At 40.8% G+C, this 18,146-nt stretch overlaps 1 protein-coding gene and 1 long non-coding RNA gene across 2 annotated transcripts; both read right to left on the reverse strand.

The window, feature by feature from the left end:
- Nucleotides 1-3,195: 3,195 nt before the first annotated feature.
- On the reverse strand, nt 3,196-4,841 carry LOC120033493 (gastrula zinc finger protein XlCGF17.1-like). The gene is made up of 2 exons (XM_038979860.1): nt 4,834-4,841; nt 3,196-4,419 (listed from the first exon to the last, which is right to left on the reverse strand). Exons 1-2 carry the CDS (start codon nt 4,839-4,841, stop codon nt 3,555-3,557), a joined length of 873 nt encoding a protein of 290 aa, XP_038835788.1. The 3' UTR covers nt 3,196-3,554.
- A 6,995-nt stretch (nt 4,842-11,836) lies between these two features.
- On the reverse strand, nt 11,837-17,001 carry LOC120033665. The gene is made up of 3 exons (XR_005473980.1): nt 16,959-17,001; nt 12,860-13,140; nt 11,837-11,879 (listed from the first exon to the last, which is right to left on the reverse strand). It is a non-coding gene; the product is annotated as an uncharacterized LOC120033665 (long non-coding RNA).
- Between the last annotated feature and the right edge of the window lie 1,145 nt (nt 17,002-18,146).

Raw genomic sequence — 18,146 nt, forward strand, 5'->3', positions numbered from 1 at the left:
GTTGGTAACCAGTTCAACGAGAAGAACAGCCCTTAGCCGTCGTATATTGGCCATATACCACACCTCCTCGGGCCTCATTGCTTAATTCAATCTCCCCCTTCATCATCAAACAGATAATTCAAACGTGTGGATATAGTGCTAAACTTGAAGGACTCATTGTCTCTGTGAATTGAAATGTTGTTCCCCACCAGTGCCCTCAGAAGAGGAAACAATGATACAATGTAGTCTAACAACATCTCTCTCAAACAGCACAGATGTGAGATGTGTTTCATTGTAGAAGCACTGGTCCTCTTAAATATTGTAATATGCAACCTGGAATTAAAATGTAAGGGCATATCAGATGGTCTGCTCTGTCCATAACAGTCACACCAAGCATAGGGTTGGTTGGTATAAGATTGAAATGGGTAAATAATGTACCTGTGAAAACCCTATGAAATAGCTCCCCAATACCATCTGCTGTATATATTTAATGTATTACATGAATGGAGACCACAGTCCTTCCAACAATACATTTAAATAATGTTTTACTGTGATTGTTTCACCCTGCTGCATGTATTCAATGTATTCCATTTCAAATGTGTCTCCCAGTGCAGCTTTACTTCCAGGCTATTATGACACGTCTGTCAGTTTCTTCTATGTTCCTAGGCCTCTAATACAATGGAAACATATTGTTTTTGGTCACTACCATTCCACGAAAATACCATGCTGTATTTTTTAATTGTACTACAATCGTACATTTTTGTACAGTTCTTCACATCAGAGTGCTGCTGCATGCCCTTTGCCTCTCTTGACCATGTCGGCGGGCCGGGCACAACGCACAAAGCTCAAGGCGCGCTCTCCACTTCCCTCTGGTAGTTATTTAGCCTGATAACACATCACTCCCGACAGACACAAGTAAAAATGTAGCAGCCTATACACCTAATCATTAGGGATCTGACATGCTGTATTACATGGAAACTGTAGGCTACTAACAACAGCAGCTACATAGTCTAGTTTACTATGGTCTTGTACCTCTGACCAGAGTCAACAAAGTGGTAATGTTGTGTATTGTATATACAGTATTACACTTCAAACTGTTTATTTCATTTAATTATACACATGAGAAAAAAGTGGTTTCCCAGCACGAATTCATGTACAAACATTATTTTCATTACATTCTTGTCACTTAGCAGATGTTCTTATCCAGAGAGACTTACAGGACAAATAAGGGTTAATTGCCTTGCTCAAGGGCACAATGACAGATTTTTCACCTAGTTGGCTCGGAATTCAAACCAGCAACCTTTCTGTTACTGGCCCAACATTCTTAACTGTTAGGCTGCCTGCCACCAGATCAATTAACTTCAACACAGTTATTCAAATACATTCATCATCAATGACTAAAATAATAAATCTAGTATTAAAAGACAATTTTAATAAACAAGTAGTTGATTCATAGCTTGTTTAGTAATATAAAATAATCCACCCAAACTAATGCCTAAAAACAGATCACACCATCTTTATCTGATATACACGGAGTGTACAAAACATTAGAAACACCTTCCTAATATTGAGTTGCAGCCCCCTTTGTCCTCAGAACAGTCTCAATTCATTGGGGCGTAGACTGTCCAAGGTGTTGTGTGTTCCACAGGGATGCTGGTCCATGTTGACTCCAATGCTTCCTACAACTGTGTCAAGTTGGCTGGGAGTGGATCTCTACTCCGAATAGCTCGTTCCATCGCCTCCCACAGATGCACAATTGGATTGAGATCTGGTGACTCGGCAGGCCACTGCATTAAGCTGAATTCACTGTCATGTTCTTGGAACCATTCCTGGACAAGCCTTGTGGCATAATCCTGCTGAAAAAAATCTATTTGCAGATGGATAAACTGCTGCCATGAAGGGATGCATGAAGGGATGCACCTGAATGGCAATGATGTTTAGATATCCTGTGGCATTCAAACATTTATCAAGGGGCCCAATGTGTGTCCTGAAAACACACCCCATGCCATCACCCTGCAATGCTGACATACAGCATCGATGCATATAGTGGTGTAAAGTACTGAAGTAATAATTATTTAAAGAACTACTTTTGTCGATTTCTGGGGGGGATCTGTACTTTACTATTTCTATTGTTATTTCACTTACCTGGCTATTTATATTTTTGACAACTTTTATTTCACTACATTCCTGAAGAAAATCATGTACTTTTTACTCCATACATTTTCCCTGACCCCCAAAAGTACTCGTTACATTTTTTATGATTAGCAGGACAGAAAATGGTCCAATTCACACACTTATCAAGATAACGTCCCTGGTCATCTCTACTGCCTCTGATCTGGTGAACTCACTAAACACAATGCTTCATTTGTAAATTATGTCAGTGATGTAGTGTGCCCGTGGCAATCCGTAATATTTTTTAAAAACAAGACAATTGTGTGGTTTGGTTTGCTTAAACCGTCAAGGATCGTACCCTTTAAAATGTGTCTAAAATGACATGCCCAAATCTAACTGCCTGTAGCAAGGATATGCATATTCTTGATACCATTTGAAAGGAAGCATGTGGAAATGTGAAATTAATGTAGGAGAATAACACATTAGATCTGGTAAAAGATCATACAAAAAAAAAACTGGTTTTCTTTTTCATCATCTTTGAAATGAAAGAGAAAGGCCATACTTTCAGATAGGAGTCTAGATGTAATTTAGATTTTGGCCACCAGGTGGCAGCAGTGTGCACAGTTTGACTGATCCAGTGAAAAATTACATTACTGCATCAAGTCTGCCAGGAGTTTGCCCAAATGTGCCAAATTGGTCAATTGATACATTTAAGTACATAAATATAGAGAACATACAAAAACACTACAGTAACATTTTTTTGTTTGTTTACACACTCCCAGGAATGTCATCCATGATGGATCATTAGCTTATAAACTAACTTTCACACATCTAGATGGCCGGGCGGGTTTGGTGTGGAGCCAGAGACAGCAGGGGTTCAAAATGTAGAACCAGTTCCTACATTTGAACATAAAAAATGATTTTATTAAACAAAACTACACTTTATCTGTGGGACCCTCAGGATGACAAATCAGAGCAAGACTACTGAATATAAGTACATTATTTACCTTCAGAGGTGAATGTATCAAACCATTTGCGCGATAAGCTTGTTGTTGTGCACTCTCTTCAAACAATAGCATGGTCTTTTTTCACTGTATTAGCTACTGTTAATTGGACACTGCAGTTAGATCAACAATAATTTAAGCTTTCTGCCCATTTAAGATATGTCTATGTCCCGGAAAGATGGCTGTTGTATACAACGTCAATCTAGTCAGATTAGCACACCTTAGATACAACCGTCCCGGTTTAGGGACACCCATCTCGTAGGGGTAATTTAAGGAATTGGAAATTATGCATACTTTTACTTTTGATACTTAAGTATATTTAGAACCAAATACTTTTCCTCAAGTAGTATTTTACTTGGTGACTATCACTTGAGTTACTCTTGCCACATTAAGAGCAAAAGTAAGGTTCCCTCTTGACCTTTTAGCTCAGCTGTTGTTTTAAAACATGTTCTAGTCAGGTCAGTGGTAAGGCTCCTCTCCTCTATGTACACATTCATGTGTTTTTAAGAGACCTATTCGAGAGAACCTCTTCCCGCAGTCAGGGCAGGAGTAAGGCTTCTCTCCAGTGTGTGTTCTCTGATGAACTTTTAGTTCAGTTGATGTTATGAAGCATTTTACACAGCCAGAGCAGGAGTAAGGCTTCACTCCTGTATGTACATGTTCATGTCTTTTCAAGTGGGCCAGTTGAGAGAAAATATTTCCACAGTCAGAGCAGGAGTAAGGCTTCACTCCTGTATGTATACGTTCATGTATTTTTAAGAAAGCCAACTGAGAGAAAGTCTTCCCACAGTCAGTGCAGGAGTAAGGCTTCTCTCCTGTGTGTGTTCTCTGATGAACTTTTAGCTGAGTTGATGTTGAGTAGCATTTTACACAGTCAGAGCAGGAATAAGGCTTCACTCCTGTATGTATATGTTTATGTCTTTTCAAGTGGCCCAGTTGAGAGAACATATTTCCACAGTCAGAGCAGGAGTAAGGCTTCTCTCCTGTATGTATACGTTGGTGTGTTTGTAAGGCATCGAGTCGAGAGAAACTCACCCCACAGTCAGAGCAGGAGTAAGGCTTCTCTCCTGTATGCATATGTTCATGTTTTTTTAAGAAAGCCAATTGAGAGAAAGTCTTCCCGCAGTCAGAGCAGGAGTAAGGCTTCTCTCCTGTGTGTGCTCTCTGATGAACTGTCAGAGCCACTGATGTTGTGCATCTTTTCCCAGAGTCAGTGAAGGAATACAGATTCTCTCCTGTGTGTATCTTTGTGTGTATTTTTAGCTTTGATAGTAATGGGAAGATCTCCTCACAATGTGGGCAGTGGTGAGACCTCTTGGCTCTGTGATCTTCCTGCTGTTGATCTCTGGATGTAGAGAATGTCTCAACATGGTCTCCTGTGTGAACAACATCAGAAGAACCAGTCAGTTTGTGTGATATACATGTCAATCAAATTTATATTATGAAGCCCTTTTTACATCAGCAGTTGTCACAAAGTGCTTTACAGAAACCCAGCCTATAATTCCCAAAGAGCAAGCAATGCAGAAGCACGGTGGCCAGGAAAAAACTCCAGAAAAAGCAGGAACCTTGGAAGAAACGTAGAGAGGAACCAGGCTCAAAAGGGTGACATATGTATTCATATCAGTAGGCTGTACAACACAAAAGGGCAATGAAACAATTATAAAAGTGGGTAAGAATTGAAAGCTAAAAAAGGGGTGTGTCATCCTTCAATCACTATCACAAGGGTTAGTAACTACACAGGCTCATTTCATAGAACCCTAAAACACTGTCAATTTGTCTACTTCACTTCTTTAGTCTACTCTCTGATCACTCCAGACAGCCCAGTGAATAAAACAAATGCAGACAATACTGGTGTCAAACCATGCAAGTCTGAGTAGCATGAAATAACATCTACCTTCTCATTGAAACAGTTCATTATGAAACAGTTCTACTGCAACTTTTCATACACAGTGGGAAGTTGGAATGAAACACAAACTTAGATAGAACCTGCTCTTACCATGATTAACAGACTCCCCAATCTTCTCCTCCTCTTCTTCATCTTTAATGTCAACATTCAGCTCCAGTGTTTGACTGCAGTCTTCCAGCTTCACGGATGTTAACAGACTTAATTCTAGTCGTCCTGTAGTAACAATGAGAAACAGACAAAGTTAGTCTTGACAGTTCCGTCAATTTCTTTCTCTAAAAATATATTATATTTCTTCTTGTTCAATTATCTAATTCAGTGCTTTACTTGGACTGCAATAGGTGCCCGTACTGTTTGTATTTAGGTTCAGCAGCTCCACAACACCGTTGAACTAATATTCTATAAGAGGAACATGAGCTCAAACAGTAGAAATATGAGGTGCTGGTACTCAGCTCCGGTGAGCTCCTGTCCAAGTCAAGCACTGATCTCATTTCAATAGATCTGGTAGCTAAGCATTGACAAAACATTAATTAATTCAAATTAGAAAGGACACACTTTAAAATTAGGCTACACAGCGTAAGTGAACTTATTTAAAAGTAGATGTCCCAAATTCACATAAATTACAAAAACATTTAGTACAAGGTTGCAGTATGTTTTAGGCAGCACTATGTACTATTTTCCTGAATAACCTTGTCTTCACTGTATTTCCACATCAAAAACCAATAGTATTTCCTATTCACACCATAGAAACACTTACAGATAAATATGGAAACAACAACTGTGTCTGAATATTACTACACATAATAATCATTACATTCAGCTTCAAAACTGTAGTGCGATCGTGAAATTGTCTCTCTGCATCCGCACTGAAGTCCTTTGACGCAGACAGCGGGCCCCGCCCTGTTACCAGCCCACGGATTTCACACAAACCAATAACATGTCCAAATATGAACTTCAAAAATCTTCAAATAAATTAACTTATTAAAATTACCATGAAGAAATTATGTACATCCCATTCAGACAACCCCCAAAGTTTCTATCTGTGTGACTTTTAAATAGGTTTATCACGTTCACTTGGTTGACACAAAAATAATAAGGTATTATCACGTTTGGTAAAGGTTTAATGGATTTGTTACCTAGCATGGAATGACATGTTCTTTTGATATTAAGTTTAACACTGCTATTACATACCTATAGTAATAAATAGAACCCGACACAAAAGGTTTTCTTAACATAACAGTTCTGGCACCTTCTTACTACTGAAGAATGGTGCGTGCCTGTCTGGAACTCCTGTTCCCCCACTACCACAGTGGCAGCCACAGATAGAACAATGAGGAAGATATTTCACCGGATGTATAAATGTGACGCATCCGCTTAGTGTTTCCACTCAACTACCAAATATGGTAGTGAGAGGAAGCCCGCTGGCCGGCAGTGGGAGAAGATGGATTTTGGCCGACATTCTGGAAATGTTCTAATCAATGAACATCTGATCTTAACTTCTTTTGGGGTAGGGGGCAGTATTTCCCGTCCGATGAAAAGCGTGCCCAGAGTAAACTGCCCTGCTACTCAGGCCCAGTTCCTAGGATATGCATATTAGTAGATTTTGATAGAAAACACTCTGAAGTTTCTAAAATTGTTTGAATGATGTCTGTGAGTATAACACAACTCATATGGCAGGCAAAAACCTGAGAAAAAATCCAACCAGGAAGTGGAAAATCTGAGGTTTGTAGGTTTTTCAACTCTTTGCTTATCCAAGATACAGTGGAAATGTATGGGTCATGTTGCACTTCCTAAGGCTTCCACTAGATGTCAACAGTCTTTAGAACCTTGTTTGATGCTTCTACTGGAAGTGGGGGCGAATAAGAGGGGATTGAGTAAGGTCTCTCCCAGAGTGCCACGATGCTGACCAATGCACGTTCATGTGAGAGTTAGCTGCGTTCCATCGCATTTCTGAAGACAAAGCGAATTCTCCGGTTGGAACATTATTGAAGATTTATGTTAAAACATCCTAAAGATTGATTCTATACATCGTTTGACATGTTTCCTACGGACTGTAATATAACTTTTGGGACTTTTCGTCCGTACTTTCCACTGGACTTGCCAGCGCGTCGTGAGTTTAGATTGCGTACTGAACGCGCGAACAACAAGGAGGAATTGTCATAAATGCTGGACATTATCGAACAAAACAAACATTATTGTGGAACTGGATTCCTGGGAGTGCATTCTGATGCAGATCATCAAAGGTAAGTGAATATTTATAATGCTATTTCTGACTTCTGTTGACTCACAACATGGCGTATATCTCTTTGGGTTGATTTGTCGTCTGAGCGCCCTTACTCAGATTATTTGCATGGTTTGCTTTTTCGCCAAAGTTTTTTTGAAAATCTGACACAGCGGTTGCAAAATTCCACGTGTAACACTTGTATTTTCATCAACATGATTGACTATTTCTCGCTGCAAGCATCTACTCAACTACTCGTCCCCAGCACAAGGGCACCTGTGTAATGATAATTCTAATTAATCAGCTATTTTTCTTGCCTCACCTGTCAGGTGGATGGATAATCTTGGCAAAGGAGAAATGCTCACAAACAAGGATGTAAACAAATTTGTGCACAAAATTTGAGAGAAATAAGTTTGTGTCTGGAACATTTCTGGGATCTTTTATTTCACCTCATGGAACATGGAAACAAACCTTAACATGTTGCATTAATGTTCATTCAGTGTATACAGTATTATTTTAATCATACAAAGTATCAATAACGAAATGTAAATTAAACTATATCAGCCATGCTTTCATGTTCTAATCAGGTCCCTACACAGGCTGAGAAGGATCCTGTAAGAGCGGAACATTTTCTGGCAACAGTAGTCCTTGTAGTCCCAGAAACTTATCAGCTGCAGATATGATGTTCAGCTTCTTGGACTTCTGTGCAGTACAATTCATAACTGTGATTATAAACACTAAAATATCCCCCTCTTCACAATATGTGTATCCAGATCACTTGATTGACGTACAACATTTGCAACTGGTTGCGATGCATCCACCTCCATATCTTCTTTAGAACTGTGGGCCTCTCGCTCTAATAGCTTCTTCACCACATACGAGATTTGCTGTACAGTCCTGATCCTTGACACCTCAACATTGTTTCTGGGAACCAAAAGGGATATCTCAGCTCAAGGTCTGTCACATGCAGGAACCAAACATTCATGATGAATGAGCTAAATCAACCACTCTCTTCACTGCTTCACCATACTACACTTTCTGTACTACTGTAACCCTGGCAACCTCAATTCTGCCTTTCACCTGACACCTCATATCTCCAGCCCCATTGGTTACCCCACAACTAACACACAGAACTTCCTCCACCGATACCACACATTCCTTCATCTCATGCCCACACACTGCTCAACAGGCCCATAAACTGACACCTAAAACACTGTAGTATTTACAGAACAAAAGCATTCACGGGATAACTGACACTTCCTACCTTCACCTCTGCATCCACAACTCTACATGACAGACAAAGTATTCTCTGTTTCCCAACGCTCTACACTGGATCTACGTCTCACCTAAAGACGAGCATCACAGACACCTGGAATCTTCCATTTCAACTCCTTAACACTTAAACCTAATCCCATTATCACTCCTTTCAATGCCGCCCTGTTCCGGAGAGCAATTCCAGTCACAATTATTGTCCCCAATCGCGAAATCCGGAGCGCCATAAATAATTATGAGTCCACTCCGAGTTACCTTCACCAATCTTGTTTCTCATGTTCTGAGAGTCCTTATGGAGTGGCAAAACGCCAAGCTGGCTGTCATATGCCCTTTACTGAGGAGAGGCTTCCATCTGGCCACTCTACCATATAGGCCTGATTGGTAGAGTGCTGCAGAGATTGTTGTCCTTCTGAAAGGTTCTCGCAGCGCCACATAGGAACCTCTGGAGCTCTGTCAGAGTGACCATTGGGTTCTTGGTCACCTCCCTGACCAAGGCTCTTGGAGGATTTTGATCATATCCTTGGACCAAAATGATTGACACTCAAATGCAAGCCTAACACAATTTGCAAAGGGCCTTTGGATAATGTAGCACATATTCAATGGTATCTCTCTCTTTTCACTGTCAACTGCGTTTATTTTCAGCAAACTTAACATGTTTGTATGAACATAAGATTCAATGACGTGCTCAATGGGATGAGATCCGGGCTTGTTGCTGGCAATGGCAGAACACTAACATTGCCGTCTGCAGGAAATCACACACAGAACGAGCAGTGTGGCTGGTGGCATTGTCATGCTGGAAGGTAATGTCAGGATGAGCCTGCGGGAAGGGTACCACATGAGGGAGGAGGATGTCTTCCCTGTAACGCACAGCATTGAGATTGCCCTGCAATGACAACAAGCTCAGTCCGATGATGCTGTGACACACCGCCCCAGACCATGATAGACCCTCCACCTCTACCACACATTCCTTCATCTCATGCCATCCCAAATAGCGATCAAAATAAATCCCTTACCTTTGAAGATCTTCCTCTGTTTGCAATCCCATGGGTCCCAGCTACAAGATGAAATGGTCGTTTTGTTCGATAAAGTTCTTCTTTATATCCCAAAAAGTCAGTTTAGTAGGCGTCTATTGAGTTCAGTAATCCACCAGTTCAACATGCAGGACAAAGAAGTCCCAAATTTACCGGTAAAGTTCGTCCAAACCAGTCAAACAACGTTTCTAATTAAAATGTCAGGTACTCTAATATCTAAATAAATGATAATACTTCATACGGCATCTAGTATTTTCAATAGGAAAGGAAAATTACGAAGGGCAGGACCTCGTCCACGCGGGCAAAGAGACTACTTTTCCCTTAGTGCTCCCCATGGAAAACAACAATTACTCAATGGTAAAAAAAACAAAAACAAGCTCAAACCATGTATAAAGACTGTTGACATCTAGTGGAAGCCACAGGAACTTCAATTTGGGAGCCGGAAGTCATGTTTTCAATAGCTTTACATTTGAAGTGGATGGAAGCTTTAAAAAAAAGTTGGTTTTCGCCCTGCCATATCAGTTCTTTTATACCCACAAACATTATTTTAACAGTTTTAGAACTCAGTGTTTTCTAATCCAATTCTACCATTTATATGCATATCCTAGCTTCTGGGCCTGAGCAACAGGCAGTTTACTTTGAGCACGTCAGACAACCGAAATTCAGGATACTGCCCCCTAGACCAGAGAGGTTTTAAAAGGGAGCAGTTTAACCTAAGCGACTCTAAACATGACAAAGTGTCCTCCCTCTTGGTCATTAATCCTCACGAACAAAACAAAAGGCATATCTTGTACCAAAGCCACTCCTGCGTTGTCTTGGCTGTGTGCTTAGGGTCGTTGTCCTGTTGGAAGGTGAACCTTCACCCCAGTCTGAGGACCTGAGCGCTCTGTAGCAGGTTTTCAATCAACGATCTCTCTTTGCTCTGTTCATCTTTCCCGCAATCCTGACTAGCCTCCCAGTCCCTGCCGCTGAAAAACATCCCCACTGCATGATGCTACCACTACCATGCTCTACAGACAATTACTTCGACATCATGGCTTGTTTTTTTGCTCTGACATGCACTGTCCAATGTGGGACCTTATATAGACAGGTGTGTGCCTTTCCAAATCATTACCAATCAATTGAATTTACCACAGGTTGACAATCAAGTTGTAGAAACATCTCAAAGTTGATAAATGGAAACAGGATTCACCTGAGCCTCAATGTCAAGTATCATAGCAAAGGGTCTTAATAATTTTTTTTTTTTATATATATATCTATATAATATTATATATATATATATATATATATATATATATATATATATATATATATATATATATATATATAAATGTGAAAACATTTCTAAAAACCTGTGTTTGCTTTGTCATTATGGGGAATTGTGTGTAGATTGATAAGGAACATTGTTTATTTAATCCATTTTAGAATAAGGCTGTAACGTAACAAAACGTGAAAAAGTCAAGGGGTCTAAATACTTTACAAATGGGAAAGGGGGATACCTAGTCAGTTGTACAACTGAATGCATTCAACTGAAATGTGTCTTCCACATTTAACCCAACCCCTCTGAATCAGAGAGGTGCAGAGGGCTGCCATAATCGACATCCACGTCTTTGGCGCCCGGGGAACAGTGGGTTAACTGCCTTGCTCAGGGGCAGAACAACAGATTATTACCTTGTCTTCGGGGATTCGATCCAGCAACCTTTCGGTTACTGTCCCAATGCTCTAACCACTAGGCTACCTGTACGTATTCACACAAGTAGGCTGTGCAATACAAAAGGAGAATAAAACTATTCTAAAAGTATCTCATAAGTCAAGAAAATTATGACCCATATCATCCTCCACTCACTATCACAAGGGTTAGAAACTACACAGACTCATTTCATAGAACTTTAAACCACTGTCAGTTTGTCTACTTCACTTCATCAGTCTACTCTGAACAATCCAGATAGCCCAGTTAATAAAACAAATGCTGGCAATACTGGTATGCAAGTCTCAGTACCATGAAATAACAGCTTCCTTCTCATTGAAACAGTTCATCATGAAACAGTTCTACTGAAACTTTTCATACACAGTGGGAAGTTGGAATGAAAAACAAACTTAGTTAGATAGAACGTGCTCTTACCACGATTAACAGATTTCCCAATCTTCTCCTCCTCTTCTTCATCTTTAATGTTGGCATTCAGCTCCAGTGTTTGACTGCAGTCTTCCAGCTTCACTGATGCCATCTCTGGATCCTGCAGAGCAAACTGGGCTCCACTGTCACAATCAGGACCCCAGTGACTGTAGGTTTTGCCACAGTGTGGAAGGAGAGAGGAGGGCTGGGTTTATTCTTACTGTTGATGTTACCGGCCTCATACCTGAGTCGGCAAGTAGTAGAAGAGAAACAGACAAACATTGTCTTGACATTTCTGGCACCTTTTTTATTCTCTAAAAATATATTATATTTCTTCTTGTTCAATTATCCAATTCAGTGCTTGACTTGGACTGAAATAGTTGCCGGTACTGTTTATATTTAGGTGCAGGAGCTCCACAATACTGTTGAGCTAATATTCTATAAAGAGGACCATGAGCTCAAACAGTAGAAATTTGAGGTGAACTCTTGTCCAAGTCAAGAAACGGATCTCATTTCAATAGATCAGGTAGGTGAGCATTGACAACAAAACCTTATTGCATTAAAATTAAAACACAAAGGACACACAACGTTAAGATCACTTAATAAATAGATTTACTAAATTCACATAAAATGACTCAAAAACCATGAAGTACAAGGTTAGTTTGTTTCAGGCAGCACTATGTATTATTTTCCTGAAGAACCGCGTCTTCGTTGTTTCAATCAAAAAAACAGTAGTAATTCCGTTCACACCATACTCAAATGTATAGATAAAGATAGAAACAAATGCATGTGTCTGAATATTAGTACACATGTAGAAAACCAACAAGCATTACATTCAGCTTCAAAACAGTAGCGCAACCGTAAAATGGTCTGCACCCACACTGCCTGCACTTTAGTCCGTTGACCCAGTCCGAGGCGGCGCCGCCATTTTACCAGCGTGTGAATTTTACACAAAACCGATAACATGCAACTCAGAAATCTCAAATGAATGGATTCTTTATGAAAATTAACATGAGCAGAATATGTACATCCACTAAGACAAACCCAACGTCTCTAGTTACGTGACTTGTAAAATAGTATAACGTCACCACGTTCTTCACTCGGTTTGACACAAATATCACATCAAACCTTTACCAAACGTGATAATAATTTTATGGATTTGTTACCTAGCATGGAATGACATGTTTATTCGAAATTAGAAAATTTACACGTGCTATTACGTACCTGTAGTAATAAAAGGAAACGGGCACAAAAGATACCTTCTTGACTGCACAGTTCTGGCGCTTTTTTTATTCTGAAGAATGGTGCACGCCTGTCGGGAACTTCCTGTTCCCCCACTAACACCGTCCGTGCATTGCGGGATCCTTGGGCTGGCCCTACCCTGTTACATGAGAAGGGGGTAGCTTCTGCTTCTGCTTCTGCTCCCGCCCTCTCCTCCTTCCAAATGTATTACTTGGGTCTCGGGACGATTGGGGCTACTCTCTGGCAGATGATTAAACGGGCGTCTGTATATAATTAACATTTCATTATTTATTTGTCCATATTTTTTCATTGTTTCCGTGATTTAAAAAAAATTCAATTAACATTTAAATTAAATTATTTTAGAGTCCGGTTTAAGTTGTATTTTACTATTTTGATACTTTGTACATGGCAGCTGATAAACATTAACGCAGCAGTCGCAGTGCGAACTGCATTGCTACAGATGCTAGTTCGATGCCAGTGCCGGCGGTGACCAGGAGACCCATGTGGCGACGCACGATTGGCCCAGCGTCGTCTGAGTTAGGGGAGGGTTTGGCCGGCCAGGATGTCCTTGTCCCATACAGCATTTCCTCTGACGTTATTTTTGGGGGGTGGAGGGGTATAATTTGTATGCATACAATGTATAATAGTAATATTTAAAATTACTGTCTGGTAATTTTTTATACATTTATTTCAATTTGCATCTGGCCGCATCTGGGGGGATTCTGGTAAGATGCCAGCAAAGCTGGCTCAATTCCGGTAGATGGAAACAGCCTGATGTACTTGGGCCGATTCTTGGCAGTCATTAATTCTGATTCCGGGCCGAGTCAATCAGTTCCGGCCCACCGGAAGAGGGCCGCTTCTGGGCCTATTCCTCATTGCGAAGTTGCTATATATTGGCAGGAACTGGAACAAGCTGTGGTACACGTCGATCCAGACCACCCCAAACAGGCTCAATGGGTGACATGTCTAGTGAGTATGCAGACCATGGAAGAATTGGGACATTTTCAGCTTCCAGGGATTGTGTACAGATCCTTCTGTGGATGAATGGCAGGACGATGGGCCTCGGGATCTTGTCATGGTATCTCTGTGCATTCAAATTACCATTGATAAAATGCAATTGCGTTCGTTGTCTTCCATACCATAACCCGATGCTACCATGGAGTACTTTGTAGACAACAGCAAACCGCTCCCGACACAACACCCTACACGTGGTCTGCAATTGAGAGGCTTGTTGGGCATACCGCTAAATTCTCAAAAAGAACTTGGAGGCAGCTTATGGTAAAGAAATCAACATTAAATTATCTGGTAGCAGCTATGGTGCACATTCCTGCAGTCAGCATGCCAATTGCATGCTCTCTCAAAACTTGAGACATCTGTTGCATTGGGTTGTGTGACATAACTGCACATTTTAGTGGCATTTTCGTTTTATATTTGTTAGGGATCCCCATTAGCTGCTGCCAAGGCAGCACCTTCTCAGCTACTCTTGTCCCCAGCACAAGGTGCACCTGTGTAATGATGATCATGCAATTTAATCAGCTTCTTGATATGCCACACCTGTCAGGTGGGCGGATTATCTTGGCAAAGGAGAAATGCTCACTAATAGGGATGTAAACAAATTTGTGCACAACATTTGAGAGAAATAAGCTTTGTGTGTGTATGGAACATTTATGGGATGAAACATGGGACACTTTACATGTCGCGTTTATATTTTTGTTCAGTACATACGGTATAAAAAATAAATAATACAAACTAAAATCAGCCTGCTTTTCTGTTCTAATCAGGTTCCTACACAGGCTCAGAAGGATCCTCTAAGGCTGGAACATTTTCTGGCGACAGTAGTCTGTGAAGTCTTGGAGGCCCAAAAACTTCTCAGCTGTAGATATAATTATGTCCAGGAAGCTTGGCCCCAGTGATGTACTGGGCCGTTCGCACTACCCTATGTAGTCCCTTGCGGTCGGAGGCCGAGCATTGCCATAACAGGCAATGATGCAATAGGTTTTGTCATGCCTGCTTCATGGCTGTTTTGGTGTGCTTGGACCATGTTAGTTTGTTGGTGATATGGACACCAAGGAACTTGAAGCTCTCAACCTGCACCACTGCAGCCCCGTCGATGAGAATGGGGGCGTGCTCGGTCCTCTTTTTCCTGTAGTCCACAATCATCTCCTTTGTCTTGATCACGTAGCATTTTCTTCACAATAAGTGTATCCAGATCACTTGATTGACGTACAACATTTGCAACTGGTTGCGTTGCATCCACCACCATATCTTCTTCAGAACTGTGGCTCCTTGCCCCTTTTCACTGCCTCCACATGGCAGATTTGCTGAACAGTCCTGATCCTTGACACCTCAACCTCTTTCACCCTAACAGGGCACTCTGGGAATTCGGGAATATGAGCCCCACCACAGTTGCAACATTTTACATTCAAACTCTTCAATGCCCCTCTAAAATGAAATGCTAATTAGCTGCTAATGTAGCGTTGTTCATCTCCGCGTCTACCGCTTCATAGTAATGTAAGTTATGTCAATTACTTGAATATGGCTTATTGTGAGGTCAATAACTATGTGCAATGAAACCTTGTTTTCATTCAAACCAATTATAGCCGTAGCTCTAGTTTTCCTCATCTTCAGGTTCTCAAACTGAACAGGACATCAGTAGTCCGCGTGCACAGATATTTATATATAAAGTCTATTTATCTCAAATCAATGTCACGTGGTTAATCAAAATTATATCTAAAATAAAATTACACAAATCTAAAAGTAACTTCTATTGCCATTGCCAAAACTAGCTTACATAAAGCCAACAGATAAAAACAATCGCAGCCTGCAGGTAGAAAATATCCTGATGAAATAAATATCATATGAATCAAATTGGCTACACATGGCCTGTCTGCAAGAAACTTGAAACATTGTATCAACTATCCATTTGGTCTGGCCTGTGCTAGCAAACTTGCAACATTGTATAAAATATTTTGGGCCCTCAGTTTCCCATGACAGCGAGCTCCAGACAGACAGACGTAGGGATATTTTGCGCAAAGGATAAGAAGTAATTAGGTAGGCCTGTTTTATGACGTTTCCACCGGATCAGAGCATGACAGTTTTGGTGGTTATCAAAAGGGAGAGAGCTGGACATTTTCAAATAGGCTACGTTGAGGAACTATTATCATTCTCAATGGATGTAGAAACAGACTTCACATACTTGCTGTTTGAGCTGAACATTTTTATATTTGAGAAACACCACAGTGACGGTGAGTTAAGACAATCAGAAATAGTATCAGATCCCCAAATGGGCACATTTATAGGCCTACATTTACACAGAGGCCAGCTAGCCTATAGGACTACTTCAATGAGTAATCAGGTGTGTGTCCTTACTCAACATTGACAGGAGCACACTAAACAAAACACAATGAATAAATTGACAACTCCTAAATGGAATGAAATACACCAAAACTTCAAGTGTAGCCTAAGTTATACGCTCTGCAAACAATGTGTCCACTCCTACAATGACAATGGTAAGACTGTAATAATAATATATTGAATGCATTACCGTAACCAAACAAACATTGTAGATTAGAAATGATGGTGATAGTGGTGTGCCATTCCCTCCGCAATGGACTAGTCCACTCAGACAGACAATGGATTAGTCCACTCAGACAGCCGTGAATCAGACAGATGGCTCATGTGCCATACATTTTTATATATATACTGTATATATATATTTGCCACTGCTTGACTAAAAAAAGCTTGGTTGACCAACAGCCTATCTATCAACCAAACAATCTACCAGTTGACTAAATGGGGTCTCAGTCCTAAAAGCGTTTCAACAGTCAAAGGCAAAAAGAATGAAAATTATTAGTATTTTCATCCTCCTCTCACTCATTTCAACTATACAGACTCATCTCAACTATACAGACTCATTTCATAGAACTTTAAAACACTGGCAGTTTGTCTACACTTCTTTAGTCACTCCAGATAACCCAGTTGTTCAGGGATGTGTTGTCAGAATTACAGAAGTCAACCTATCAATAGACTGGGTTATAACTTAAGGAGGTCTAATTTACAGATAGATAGAACCTGCTCTTACCAATCTTCTCCATCTTTAATGTTGACATTCAGCTCCATTGTTTGACTGCAGTCTTCCAGCTTCTCTGGATCCTGCGGTGCAAACTGGGCTCCACTGTAACAATCAGGACCCAGTGACTGTAGGTTTGAACTCAGTGTGGAAGGAGAGAGGCAGGCTGGGATTGTCCTCACTGTTGATGTTACCGGCCTCATACCTGAGTCGGCAAGTAGTAGACGAGAAACAGACAAAAGTTATTTTCTTGAAAGTTCTGGCAAGGTCTTTATTCTCTAAAAAAATATTATATTTTTTCTTGTTCAATTATCTAATTCAGTGCTTGACTTGGACTGAAATATTTGCCGATAAACATTTTGGGTGCCGGTACCGTTTATATTTAGGTGCAGGAGCTCCACAATACTTTTGAGCTAATACTTAACCTGTAGTAGATAAATGCATAAATGACTCAAAAACCATTTAGTACAAGGTTAGTTCGTTTTAGGCAGCACCACAGCCAGCAGCATACCACCCTGCATACCACTGCTGGCTTGCTTCTGAAGCTAAGCAGGGTTGGTCCTGGTCAGTCCCTGGATGGGAGACCAGGTGCTGCTGGAAGAGGTGTTGGAGGGCCAGTAGGAGGCACTCTTTCCTCTGGTCTAAACAAAGATCCCAATGCCCCAGGGCAGTGATTGGGGACACTGCTCTGTGTAGGGTGCCGTCTTTCGGATGGGACGTTAAACGGGTGTCCTGACTCTCTGAGGTCATTAAAGATCCCATGGCACTTATCGTAAGAGTAGGGGTGTTAACCCCGGTGTCCTGGCTAAATTCCCAATCTGGCCCTCAACCATCACAGTCACCTAATAATCCCCAGTTTACAATTGGCTCATTCATCCCCCTCCTCTCCCCTGTAACTATTCCCCAGGTCGTTGCTGCAAATGAGAACGTGTTCTCAGTCAACTTACCTGGTAAAATAACGGTAAAATAAATAAAATAAAAAAATGTGCTATTTTCCTTAATAACCTTGTCTTCACTGTATTACTTCAAAAACACAACACAGTAGTGCAACCGTAAAATTGTCTCCCTCTGCGGATTAAGTTTGTTGATGCAGACCGAGTGGCGCTGCCATTTTACCAGTTTGTAAACATTTCCTTTCATGGAGCTTTACGGACAATTCCTTCGACCTCATGGCTTGGTTTTTGCTCTGACATGCACTGT

This window comes from Salvelinus namaycush, chromosome 40 (assembly GCF_016432855.1).
Source record: "Salvelinus namaycush isolate Seneca chromosome 40, SaNama_1.0, whole genome shotgun sequence".
In the NCBI taxonomy this organism is placed as follows: domain Eukaryota; kingdom Metazoa; phylum Chordata; class Actinopteri; order Salmoniformes; family Salmonidae; genus Salvelinus; species Salvelinus namaycush.